This window comes from Peromyscus leucopus, chromosome 8b (genome assembly GCF_004664715.2).
Source record: "Peromyscus leucopus breed LL Stock chromosome 8b, UCI_PerLeu_2.1, whole genome shotgun sequence".
In the NCBI taxonomy this organism is placed as follows: Eukaryota; Metazoa; Chordata; class Mammalia; order Rodentia; family Cricetidae; genus Peromyscus; species Peromyscus leucopus.
The window spans coordinates 3905094-3919115 of NC_051086.1; the positions used below are offsets into that span (position 1 = coordinate 3905094).

Consider the following 14022-nt stretch of genomic DNA (forward strand, 5'->3'; position numbering starts at 1 on the left):
AGCAGTGTAGCTCATGGAAAACGGCCCCCCCCTCCCCCGGGCCTGCTAGTCTCTGAAATTGGACCCCTAGGCCTATGGAAGGTCTGGCTGTTAGCAGTCATGACCTTGGCAGTGTTGGCTATTTGCAGCCTGTGACGGGCCTGCTGGAATGAAAGGTGACCGATTCCACTGCAGGGCAGTCTCTCTTGCTGCTGGGTCTGTCCTTTTGCTACACAGTGTACAAAGTCTTGGCAAGTCAGGCATCTTAAAAGACTTTCCCGTGAGCATCCAAGTTGCTAGGCTCAGCATTGGTACAAAGAGATCCACGTGGATAATGAGCAGGGAACCACAGTGAGACCGACAGATCCTTTCAAGCTCTTGCTGTGGTCCACGCCCTGTAAACATATCGTCTCATGCTGCCTCTGTTGCAGCCCTCTGCAGTGAGTACCAGGTCACCTCAACTTTGCAGATGAATTTGCCGAGGCTCAGTAACACCCAATCTGGAACTTCTTCTTTCTGATCTGTGGCCCATATCAATATTGTCATCACTATGCTCATCCTTCTGAATACTTTCCATATGTATGTATTGAAAGTTTGTTCTGCTCTGTCTCACCACCAGCTGGGGGAGTGGATTCCACGAGTCTCCTTCACAGTCAGCAGCAGATCATATGCCTGGAAAACTTACAGCAGCTGAGAACATACAAGCTGGTAGAGACAGGATTCTAGCCTTAGAAAGCCCCTGAATCACCCTCACCAAATGCTTTTTGGTACACACGTCTCTGGGCCTCACTCCCCAGCCCCTAAAGGTGTGATGCTGCTGATGGTCCTGGAACCAGACTTTAAGATCATTGAACGGAGGAGAAGATAGAACAGATTCCAGGCTGGCTCCTAAGAGTTGTCAGGTTGATCAGGGAGGGAGACCGGTGAAGCTCTAACTTCCTGAGTCGCCTTATCTTTCACACACCTATAATTTCAGGGCAGGAACCAGTTCACCAATCGAGGTGAGTTATTTGTCTTTCAAAAACCAGAACAACAAAAGCACCACAGCGACAAGATTCCAGCTCTGAAATCCTCCCCGACCAAGCCCATTGTCAGAGGGGGGAAGGCATGGCCAGTGCCCAGAGAAAGCCATCCATTGTCCTAGCTTCAGCCAGGATGCTAATTTCAGAGTCTGTGCCAGTTAGAAAATTGCAGAGCACACAATTAAACTGGTCTTGCCTCTGTCGTCTGCCATCTTTATAAATTATTCACATTACACAGTGTTTAATATGCTTCCCCTCTTCCAGACCCTCTCCATGACTGCTCTCCTCTTTCTTTTACAGCTGTGGAACAACTATTTTCATCTGGCAGTGGCTTTTATCACTCAGGACTCTCTGCAGCTGGAGCAGTTCACGCACGCTAAGTACAACAAAATCCTGAATAAGTAGGTTGCAGTCTTGGATTTTCTGAGGGGGTGAGGCTTCATGAAATGCACCGGAATGGGGTTTGAAGCAGGCATTTTCGCTTCTTCTAGGTATGGGGACATGAGACGGCTCATTGGCTTCTCCATTCGTGATATGTGGTATAAGCTTGGTGAGTAGGCGCCCTTGTCAGAAAGATGTATCTGCATGCTTCCAGTGCCTCCCTGAAGACCAGTCCCCAACCTGTCCTTCCCAGCATATGTGAATCTGCTTCTGTGTGATGTTCCTGCAGACCTAGGAAGTCAAACAGGAATTTGTAAGAGGGAGGAGGAGGCAGGGCTACCGTGGGAACTGTCCTCATGCGTCACAGGAATGCTTGCTGCTGATTGGCGGTCGCTAGTCTACATCCTGCTTCTTGGGTGATGTGGTCCATAAAATACTTTGGAACCTTCAGGGTGGGAGAATGGATTCTCTGGGGAGTGACTCCAGAAGCTGCCCCTTGTCACAGTGAGCTGCAAGGATGGTTTGGGGTTAATGGTGAAGGGAGAGATGGAAGCAGAGGGACCTTTAGTGACATTCTGAGTGAGGCATGGACTAAAGAGACCCTAGAGAAACTTCACATTGCATCCTTTAGGACCACCCCTCCTTTCTCTTACTGATCAGGAAACTCGAAATGGAAAGTTACTTGCTTGAGCTCAGACAACTGGAAGTCTCTGAGTGTGGTTTTCATTCTATGAGCACAGGGGTCCATTAATCTTGCTTATGGACCAAATTCTGCATGAAAGAAGGATGGATGAGTCAATGAAGAGTGAGCAAGTCCATCTCTGGTATTTGGCTTTCTCCTTGACTCTCTTGTGTACAATTTTTCTGCTCTGGGCATTTTTAAGGGGATTTGCCCTTTGGCTTTAACCTCTATGGCCATCCTGGACTTTGTTTCCCACTTCCCTAGAACTCTTCATATGGGCTGGCCCTTAGCAGATGCTCTGGATAACTTTTAGAGTAAGGTCTATCCTCTAATAGGAGGAGTATAGTACAGTAGAGAGATTACCAGTCTGGTTTCTGTGGTTGTTGGTGACATCAGACCCCAGTTAAGACCATACATTTGATGATAGGGAAGCCACGAGTCGGCTCACAGAGCCTAAAGCAGAGTGAAGGACCTAGGCCCAGAACAGATTGTCACAGCTCTGCTTGGGGCCTTGCCCAGTCATGTACAACCAAGCCTTAAGCAAGAGAATTTAACATCCCTTGTCTTAAGTAAAGGAACTAACACGGTCTCACAAGGTGCCTACGAAGGTCGCAAGAGCAAAGACTGGGGTAAATATGGCTGTGGAGGCCTGCACACACATGTCAGAATTCTTATTCCTGTTCTTACTGTGGTCCAGTGAGATGGAACCGAACTGGGCTATCTCCTTTGTCATAAAAGCTCAGTCCAGTATACACCACTAAGGCCCGAAGAATGGGGTCCAGGCAGTAATCTGAAAAAGTGAAGTAGGGTGGACCCTACAACCCAGAGAGATTCTACAGTGCAGGTTCTGCCAGCATTTGGAGTAGGGTAACCTTGGCTGTAGGGGCTATCTTGGGGTACTCTGGGCTCTATCCTCTAAGATGCTGGTGGCACTCTCCCCAGCTGCAGCTCTCCAAACCTCTTCAGCTATTGTGACCTGTCCCCTAGGGAATGTCCTCTTAGTGTGCCCTTTGTCTGGCTACTTTGGATAAGGAGAGGGCTATCAGAAATACTTTGTCTCATTTTCCATTTGTGTTAGTAGCTTTTGGGAACAACGACCAAAAGAGCCAAGAGAACAGCTGGGAGAATTCCTTGACTTGACGTGGAGTTTCAGAGGCTCCAGTCCACCAGTCTCGGCTCTGTGGATTCAGAGCCTGTGGTGAACATCACGGCAGCAGCCCAGTGTGTAGCAGAGGCTCCTCACCTCCTGGTGGAAAGGCCTTGAGGGTGGCACAATATAACCCCACCCCTACCGTACAATGACATACAGCCGCAGACCTACTTCTTCCAGCCAGACCCTCCCTGCCTCTTAAAGTTTTATTCTCCTCCAGGAAATAATTGACACCAGCTAGAAGCCAAGCCTTTAATACTGGAGCCTATGTGTGACTTTGTGTGTTCACCCTAACACCACTGCTTTGCAATAAGAAAGAGAAGAAAAGAAAAGAAAAAGAGAGACAACGTCAGTGCAGACACGTGTAAGGAGAAACGAGGGCCTGGAGCAAAGTGCTGCTGGAATGCTTCAGCAGAAAGCCACCACCAGGGGCTGCAGCTCTCCAGCCGCTTGCTATCTGGCTAGAATGCAAGCTGATCACTACCACATCTTCCGATTTTTCAAAAGAAGCCAATACCTTAGTTCTTTCAAGGCATTTTCCTGTGTGTGTGTGTGAATATCAATGATGATTAATTGAGTGTTTTCAAACTGTGGCGTGTTCCCAGTGAAAGAATGGCTTCCCAGTTTGCATACTTTGTTTGTATCAACAGAGACTAGCTGAAGCTGTGGTGGGCCTCTGCTCCCAGCCCCACACCCCAGGCTCTGCCAGAATCACAGAACAAGGAGCTCTGTTTTGTTTGTTGTGAGCGGCTCCACACAGCCTGCTCCCCTCTGAACATCCTTCACTGCACTGTTTTGCACACAGAAGATTTTATTTAGATATAGATTATGTTTTGGCAGGGAGTCTTGTACTTCCAATTATGCTGATGAATGAAAAGCTGTTACCAAATATTCCACCTGCTTAGAATCACAGAACACCAGAGCTGGAAGGGCCCTTTAGAGATCATATTGTCCAGCATTTTTCAAACATTTATTTTTAGCTAAGGGCCAATAAAAAGAAGAATTCATGCTCAATAAGTAAATGGGATTAAAAAGTAGAAATATTGTAATTAAAGTGAGCAGGGGTGCAAAGCCTGTTATAAATGACTTTCTGACTCCCAGGACAGACCCCTGAGGATGGCTGGAAAGGAGATTTATATGATCTGACCCTTATTTTTACCAGTGAGGAAACTGAGGCTCAGAGAGGAGAAAGGGCTCATTCACAACCATTTAGGGAATTAGAGGTGGAAAACCAACACACATACTGTCAGGAAGCCTTGCTCAGACACATCACAGAGCTCTTTGCTCCTCAAACCTGCCCGCAGAATGAATTAGCACAATTAAAAGACCTGTCTGGAGGTTGCAAGAAAAGAGCCATCGATTGTGACTGCCCTCGGTGATGGCATTTGCTGAAGAGCAGACTTAAGAACAGAGAGGCCCAGGCCACCCTAGGTGTCAAAGAGGGCTAGAGATGGCCTCTGACATTGTCATCTGAATGCTGTATTCCCACACCACCCTGCTAAAGACCTGGTCGAGGACAGCACCACTGCATTGGCCTTCCTTAGATGGCCCCTTATTCAGACAAATGATGTCTACTGCAGGAAACAAAAAATCAAAGGAAACTTTGCCAAAAGAGCCACCCTTCACCTCTTGGCCAGACTTCTGAGGAAGAAGAAAGTACATCATTCTGAAGGGGTCTTCCCTTCACACACACACACACACACACACACACACACACACACACACACACACACACACCAGGCTTCCACTCATTACTGTCACGGCTACCTTCTCCTTCCTTGTCTCTTGCAGGAATAAGAGCAGAAATCCCAGGCAGGGAGGATGAGTGGCTGCCTCATTGACATCCTTCCCTGTTGCTCTGTGGGATTCTGGTGTTAGCACACTAATGAGATTAGCTTGATAATCCACACCAGGACCAAGCTCTGAGTTCATTAGGGACCGATGCAGTGAGACCACTACATAGTTAATGATGGGTTTAAAGGGCAGCTCATTGAATAGCTGAGCTCTCCGAAGCAGCCTTTGCTGATTGCCCATGCAGTAGCTCTTCTCTTCCTAGCTGACTGGATCCTGATAATGTTTTTGTTTTTGTTTTTGTCAGATTGCAATTTGCTCAGCTAACAATGTCTTGGAGTAGATGGTGGTCGTGTGACCCAGATCTGCCCCACAAAAAAATCAGCGGAAACATGTTTGTATGTATTCAGCAAAGTATTTCTTCACAGAGAGAAGGGGGTGGAGGAAAGGGAGAGAGGGGAGAGAGAGGCTCAAAGAGCACAGCACATCATTATTTTGCCCTTCTTTCTTTCTGGAAAATGACATGATGGCTGGAGAGGCAGCAATTGTCTTGGTGCCTTGAGGACAAAAGTCATATGCTGAGGCTGGAGGTGACATTGAGTTCTTTCTGTCTTCTCAGATTTCACAACTCTGAGCTGACCATCTTCTGAGGTTTTGTTAAGGAAGAAAATCAGCTTTTGGGTTAGCCTTGGTAGCCAGATTTTCAATTACACCTCTAACTAATAAATCAGATAATTTGGCTCTCTGATCTTACAGGTCATGTAGCTCTGACAGGTCTGCAGAAGCAGAAGGACACACCCAAGGTCAACAACAAATGGTTCCTTGAGCTGCAGTTAGAAGAATTTGTCTTTGGACCCCAAGTCTAATGTTCTTATGAGTATTTTTTCCATATAATTTACATTTTCAAATGACATGAAATAGTGAACTAACTTTTTCAGAGAATACCGATAATGAGTAAATCATTGTGCGTGTTAGTTATGCCAGCAGCAACCATAAGACTCAGCATCAGTATCTTCTTCTTAGTAGGAAAGTCTGTGGCAGCCATGTGATTATAGAGAACTAATTGCAAGGCTCATCTCAGGCTTGAAGGTTATTTAACAATCATTCTTCTGGGAAGAGTCTAGGCATGTATGTGTTCATGCTTGCATGTATGTTGGTCTGGGAGAAGAAGCATGTGATGGGAGTTCTTGGTGAGGAAGACTACATATTGTTAGGAGCCCAGCCATTTAAGGGTCTGTGCCATTTGTGTTTTGGGGTCCTGGACCATTGCCAATGGTATAGTATTCTAACACTGGATTTCTGCTGGGCATGGGGTAATGCTCATTTTGTTAAAATGACGTTGCATTTAACCTTCCCACATCCCCTTGGTTTAATGTTGGACTGATGTGTTAGCAGTCATCATGGGAAAGACAGACTGTGGCATCTTGACCACATGTGTGGGACAACCAGTTCTGGCCAGCCCATGAGAACGACGGGCTGTTTCTTTTTATACAGCTCCTTATTAGCCAGGTGGACTAATAGTGAGAAGGTTGAGGGGAAGTAAGGCATGATTCAGACCCTATAAGGAAGGACCTACTGTCTAGGTGTGGAAATTTAGAATATTGCTATTTAAAGTGAAATGATACAGCTCCAGAGACCATGGGAGAAATGTCTCCTAAAGAACATCAGAGAGTGAGTGGTCCACCTCGGGGCTGAAGGAAAGCTACAACAAGGCAAGTGATCCAGGAAAGCAGCTTAAGCAAACATGCTTCTTAGAGTTGGATGATAGGCTGCCCAGAAGAAATACGGAGTGGCGTTAGAGGAGACATCCATCCATACATCTATACACTTAATGGCAAACACTGAGCACTGTGGTGGACAGAATAACAGAAGTTGTGGACGCTGATACCTTAAATAGCAAATGATGCAAATATTATGATCAAATTAAGGATCCTTATGGTGAGGGGATCTTGGATTATCCAGATGGGCCCAATATGATTACAAGGTTCCTTATATATGTAGAGATTGGCAGGAGAATGAGAACCAGAGAAATTTGAGGAAGGCCCAATAAGGATGAAGGTGAGAGGTCATAAACCAAGGGATAGAAGGAGACTCTAAGAGCCTGAAGGGGGAAGGAAATAGATTCTTCCTTGGACTTCTGACCTCAGTCATGTATGTTCATACCTTGGTGTTTTAGTACAGTGAAACCCATTCTAGACTTCTATTCTCCAAGAGTATGAGATAATGAATGTGTTTGAAGTCATCAGTTGGTTGTGACTTACCACATCAATAACAGGAATCCAGTATAAGCACCTTCTAAGGTCATGTGACTGAGGTTAAAACTGAAAACAGACGAACAACACAGGCCTGGCCTCATAGACTCACCCATACCACTGAGAATTAGAATATTGGTTGCAATTATTTAATTAATGTCTGTAAAGATGAAATAACTGTAGAGTAGAAACTTGAGGCATAAAGAAAGTCTATGAGGACCCTGTGAAGTGAGTGAGCCATGGGTTACCCCAACAAGGATGAGCTAAAAGCTATTCTTTCTATAGTCCCATCCTATTGAAATAGAATATGAGCTACATGTCTTGTTTTAAATACTGCAGTACCTACATTAACAGACTATTAAAAAGGCCTGGGTATGGTGGTACTTGCCTATAATGCCAGCACTTGGGAGCTGGAAACAGGAAGATCAGGGGTTTAATTTAAACTTCAGCTACATGGGGAGTTCAAGGCCAGCATGGGCTGTAGGAGACCCTGTCCTAAAAGACAAAGAAAGGGAGAAAGAGAGAATTAAAAGAAGCACAGATGTTCTTTATGATGGAGTTATATCCCAATAAACTCAGCATAAGCTGAAAATACTGTAAGTGGAAAATACATCACAAACCCCTCACCTAGCGTAATAACTCAGCACACTGAGTTTTGGTGGCTTTCCCTCACAGTGGTGAGCTGCTGGGTGTGCAAATTTCTGCATCTGCCTGACATCAAGAGAGAGGATTGGATTGCATATTACTAGCCTGAAAAGAAAAAGGATCCAAATTCAGAATTCAAAATACAGGGCTGGAGATGTAGCTCAGAGGTAGGATGCTTGCCTGGAATCCACAAGGCCCCGGGTTCAATTCCAGCACTGGAGAAAAAAAGATAAATGAAAGTAAAATTCAAGATAATTTGTATGAAATGTATTTTGCTTTAGTACTAGTGTGAAGTTGAATATCCTAAACTTAATCTCTTAAACAAGGAATGGTCTCTATTTTATTCAACTTCATATTCCAAAGTTGTATGTATCTCTGCCTAGGGGACCAGCCTCCAGATGGCCCAGGGCTTGAAAGGGATCCATGGCGCCAGCACATACTAGACTTTTTTTTTTATCTGAGGGCATTAGAGAAAAAGACACTCACACACTCTCTTGATGGTTTCCTTCAGACCTTCTCTCTCTCTCTCTCTCTCTCTCTCTCTCTCTCTCTCTCTCTCTTTCTTCTTCTTTTTTTTTTTTTTTTTTTTTTTTTTTTTTCGAGACAGGGTTTCTCTGTGTAGCTTTGGAGTCTGTCCTGGATCTTGCTCTGTAGACCAGGCTGGCCTCAAACTCACAGAGATCCACCTGGCTCTGCCTCCCAAGTGCTGGTATTAAAGGTGTGTGCCACCACCACCTGGCTCAGACCTTTTCTTTATTCTTCTTTTGCATTCTCTATTCTTTATTTTCCTGGTGATTTCCTTCTCTCATTCTTGATGGTTTCCTTCTAATTTTATTTTTATTCTTGATGCTTCCTTCTAGCTCCTCTAACGCTCTCATTCCTGATGCTTCCTTCTAACTCATTTTAACTCTCATTCTTGATGCTTTCCTTCTAGCCTATTTTAACTCTCTCCTACTCTATCTCTATTCTTCCCCCTACAGCTTATATGCCCCAGCAAAATCTTTCAGACAATATAAAAATTACAGTGTAGTTACATTTTATTTTTCAAGTGAATGATTACAATGAATACAAAACAAACAGTAAAAAACAGCATGTTTTCCATATCCCTTACACGATTAAACATTTTACATATTACAGTGAAAAACAAATTATCTTAAGAAATCATATACATTCATACCCAAGCAGCTTGTTATAGATTAACTGTGTGGGCAAGCAGGGTATTCTTCTCAGTCAGATCTTTTACTGGAAGGCTACAGTTTTGCAGTTACAAAGAAAAGGCCAATTACTTTATTACTTATCTTGAAAGGTAATCTTATAAGGAATCTTAAAGGACTCACAAACCTAAATTTTTATATATGAAGAATCAGTCAGCTGTGGTGGTATTGTGTTCCCTGAAATATTGTGCACCCTAATAAACTTATCTGGGGTCAGAGACAGAACAGCCACAATATTAAACATAGAGGATAGGCAGTGGTAGCACACACCTTTAATCCCAGCACTTGGGAGGCAGAGCTAGGCAGAAATCCATGTGTTCAAGGATACAGCCAAGCATGGTGACTCACGCCTTTAATCCCAGAAAGCAAGCCTTTAATCCCAGGGAGTGGTGGTAGAAGGCGTGAGGACCAGGAACTAGAAGCATTTGGCCTGGTTAAGTATTAGGCCTGGTTAAGCATTCAGGCTTCTAGTAGCACAGCTGAGGATCCGTGAGGTGAGGTAGCTGTGACTTGTTCTGGTTCTCTGATCTTCTAGTTCACCCAATACCTGGCTCAGGTTTGATTTTATTAATAAGAACTTTTAAGATTCCTGCTATAGTCAGCTCTACTTTAAATCTTTAGGGTACATACCCACTCATCAATAGTATCTTATATCAGGAGATTGAGGGCAGAAATGAGCACAAGAAATTAATCATCACCTTTGATCACCTAGCAAGGAAAGTGCACCAGCTAGTAATAATTGGGCTGCTTTGTTCTTGTTCCCTGGCCTTAAAGAGTTCTGCATTCAACTGTGTGCCTTTCTGAAATTTCTAAAACTAAAAAAGATAGTCGTCTTGGGTTTTTCTGCCTTAAAGCTATTTGACAAAAATGTCTTGGTCTAACTTTTAGGTATTTTCAAAGCTTTGTTTCAGCTGTGATGCAGTTTGAAACCTGTGAGCACATCTCCCAACCTTAAGTTTAAAAGACTTTAAGCTAGCTGGGCTAACTGGGACTCATTGCTTTTCTTAATCATTAACCTAAGCCACAGTCTATTTGGCTCCTCAATAGAAACTCATGTGTTGTAGCAGTGTGATACTTCCTTGTTTATATTTTCAATCATCAAAACGCTATTTAAACTAACATTACTATTATCATTTAGATGGTACAGCTTAGGAAGAAATCATCTTCATAATAATCCACAGGTAAAAATGTCCAGTAGAATGGGATGTTTCTATGAGATAAACACACTACATTACAGGCAGTGGGGATCTCCCCACACCCATTCACACCATGCCATGTAGCAGAGAAAGATATCAGCAGCAAACATATAAAGGCACAGCAGAAGCAAAAGGCATTCTGGGGTCTGTGAATCTCTGACTGAGATTCACCCATTGGAGAGTTTCCTCCTGGTGGGCTGACACTTTGAACTTCAATTGCCACCTGCTGCTCCTCTGACATGGCCACCAGCCAGTATGACTTTAACAGATAATCAAGATAAAACATTCTTATGGTTTTAAAAAAATGTATTCTTGGGTAGATTTTTGTATGCTCGGACTACATTTACATCTGGACAGCCATATCTCAAGTGTTTAAAAGGCACATGGTTCACAGCATCTGGAATGAACCTTAAGGCCCTAAAAAATGCCTAAGAGTTTACTCCAGGAGCACATGTGGGGTGGGGTTCCCAGTGGGGAGCGAGGCTGAGGCCATGTGTGAAAGGCAAAGTGGAAGAGGCAGGATATACTGGAGAAGCAGAAGACAGGCTACGGAGGGAAGGCAGGTATGAGGCATGGACAGGGCACAAAGGGCCTCCAGCAAATGGCCTGCCGAGTGCAATGCTTTGCACACACCTGTGAAGGTGGGCCAGACAGTATTCAATGGGCCTGAGAGCAGTGTGAAGGGTTGTGAGTGTCACAGCAATGAAGGAAAATCCATCTAGATCCTTTCTCTGGTTAATTCTTTGCAATATAAGTGAAATAAAGTATAAGACAAAAAGCTGAGCAGTCTATAAGTTCCTATGAAAAGGCCCAATGGCTTTCACGTAGTGGTATGCTATGTTTTCATTCTGCTCTTTCTAGAACCCGATATAGTGTTGAGGCCAAAAGATTCCCTGCTCTTTCCATGTTACCATATTTAATCAGCATCAATGCTGCTGAGTTCTCTCGGGTCCCAGACACTGACAAGCCCGGTGTTTCTGTGTTTCCATTCACCCATTTAAGCTTCTGCCTTGTACCAGGGGATTCTGGAGGTCCAGAGAGGTTGAGTGATATGATCAGTACCACAAAGCCATGAAGTAGAAGAAATGAGACCTGACCACGGGTGTCGGCCTCAGAGACTCCATAGGCCTGAGGGAAGCAGGACCAGGCACCTCTCAGCGCCGCTAGGATGGTTTTCCAAGCTGAAGTTGGAAGGATGGACAGCTCTACATTCACTTTTCTCCCTTTGAACAGAGTCATGTTTTCTTTATTTGTAAGTCCCCAGGAGGTCTACCAGACTCTGACACCCAAGACGTCATAGCTTGCCTTTGTCGATGTATAAGTCAGGGTCTGTGGCAGCATGTAGTGAGCTATTATAGTCTGCCCCCCTCTGTCCTGTATTAGCCTCATGAGGTCAGCAACCTGTCCAGCTTACTTCTCAGACAGATTCCCACAGGTTTCCTATCTTCCTCTCCTTGCTCATCTTCCTAGTGATCTCAGAGCCTTTGTGCTCAATTGTCAGTCTCCCCTGAAGGAATGACGAGCAGTGCCATTGAGTAGATGGGCAGTTCAGGTAGAACACACAGGGTCCCTTTGCATCCACACACGTGGGTGTTCCCTGAACTCCCATTTCTAGCAGGACCCTCCCAGCATCCAACACTGCCACACCTGGAGTTAACTTCCTGACATTTCCCTCGCGGCCTCTTCCCAGTGGTATCCAGCATCTATTATCTAAAAAATTCTCAAACCAATTCCTCTCTTTCCTCCCCTCATACAGCAGCAGGTGTGTTTCTTGAATGAGAATTCTTTTCTTCCAAATGAGTTTCTATTCAATTAGCTACAAATGTTTCTCTGTGAGTTTATGTGCCTATGTATATAAAGATATACAAATCCATGCACTCACTTGGCTATTTAGACAAAAATTCCAATGTGCTAATTTTTTTCAATAAAGGGATAAAATTTCTTCTGGGAACAATGTTAAGCGCCATTGTAATCACGGTGTATTTAAAGATCAGCGTCTCTCTTTCTCCTCTCTCCCCTTTCTCCCAAATATCTCAACAGACTGACTTCAGAGAAAACAGGTCAAAAGTATCTAAAAAATTCCTGTCTGCAGCATCTCCATCCTTTATTTTAAAGCATTTTAAATATATCCCTATCATCCCGGCGCCCTCTGATAGTCTAGAGGCCTTTGTTGCATAAGCACCGTTCCCAGCCCAGTGGCTTATCTGATAGCTCCAGTTACCTTCTGCCTGATGCTGCACTCAACTTCGAGTCTGAAAACCCTCCTGTTGTTTGAAAAGAAACCTGTATTAGCAACTACTACACACCAGGTGGAAGAAGTAAGGGCATTTTCTTTTTGTCTATCTGGGCCAAAGTGAGGAACCGAGGTTCAAGTTTAATCCCAGTGCCTTCAGTGATGGGGCTGGCCGCCCAGAAAGGCATTTCTGTGCCATTCAACTCTGCCTGACTTCCTCATTTACTTCTTGTAACTGCAGGTTTCCTTGGGCAATGCCTCTTTTCCCTGGATTTGGGGGAAATCCTCCAACAGGACAGTTTAGGCCGAATGAGGATTGACTTCCATTGACCTTTCAGCTCCTTTCCCCACTTTAATCGAAAGGAGCCCTGCCAGGCCGCACCTGGTGCCATCTGAGTTTCTGTCCCCTCAGGAGCCCTTTGCCCATGTCCTTCCCCACAGTGGAGGAAACCAGGTGGGCTCCTGCACTGTACAGCTCAAGGGGAAAGAGGGGCCACTGCTGAGGCAGAGTCGCGGTGTCAGCTGCTCGGGTGGCATTGCTGGGATTTGTCTATCCTCGCTCCATGGGGGCGCCGCCGTTCCTCAGAGCTAGCCTTCACCCTTCACCTCTGGGATGTCATCATTCTGGGGCTCTGCTCAACAGCCTGCTTTCTGTGCTTCATTCCGAGAAAACAGAACAGCATGGTGGCAATAGTGAATGCCCTGTGACATATGTCATGTGCCATGCATTGACTGGCAGCTCATTGCATAATGGCTTTTTTTATGAGGGGGGGGGAAACATGAATATAAATGATGCATACGTGGCATGGCATACATGTGGAGGCCCTCCCCTCCACCTTGTTTGAGATGGATCTCTTTGTCAGGTTTCTACTGTTTAGACCGGACAGGCTGATCTATCAGCTTCTGCGATTCTCCTGTTTTGTCCTCCAATCTCCTCATAGTACTGCCGAGATCATATCCACTTGTGCTACATGTCTGGTTTTTACATGGATTCTGGGGATTCAAACTCAGGTCCTCATGCTTGGGCAGTAAGCCCTCTTACCCACTGAGCCTTCTCCCCAGCCCATGACTCATGTATTCTTAAAAATGCTTCATGACATGAATACTATGGTTACCTTAAGTTGTAGGTGAGGACACTGAGGCCCCAGAGGTGAGACGCACTTGCACAACATCGTACATCTAGTTGATTTGATTTCATTTACAACTTCAGGCAGTGAGGCTCCACAACCAGTGCCCTTGTGTGTTTTGTCTTTGCCATGGGGTGCTGCGGGGTCCTGTGCCAAGTGCGCACAGAGGACATAATTTGACATGTCTTCGCAAGAGCTGGGTTTGCTTGGCCTTTTGTGAGACACATGTCCAAATAACTAGTGACTGAAGGAGCCAGGCAGAGCGTTTTCCTCAGTGGATTGATACTGCCTGGGTTTCTGGTCTGTTCTCCATTCAGTGCTGCCAACGTGATGAGAACGGGTGCAGGTTT

At 44.9% G+C, this 14022-nt stretch overlaps 1 protein-coding gene across 1 annotated transcript in view; it reads left to right on the top strand.

Annotated features, from left to right (window-relative positions):
• Nucleotides 1-14022, top strand: part of Dock2 (dedicator of cytokinesis 2) — a 419098-nt gene that overhangs the window by 344019 nt on the left and 61057 nt on the right. Inside the window, exons 31-32 of the mRNA XM_028894904.2 lie at nucleotides 1302-1402; nucleotides 1493-1551. Coding sequence (XP_028750737.1) covers nucleotides 1302-1402; nucleotides 1493-1551 — 160 coding nt within the window. The remainder of the gene's footprint in view (nucleotides 1-1301; nucleotides 1403-1492; nucleotides 1552-14022) is intronic.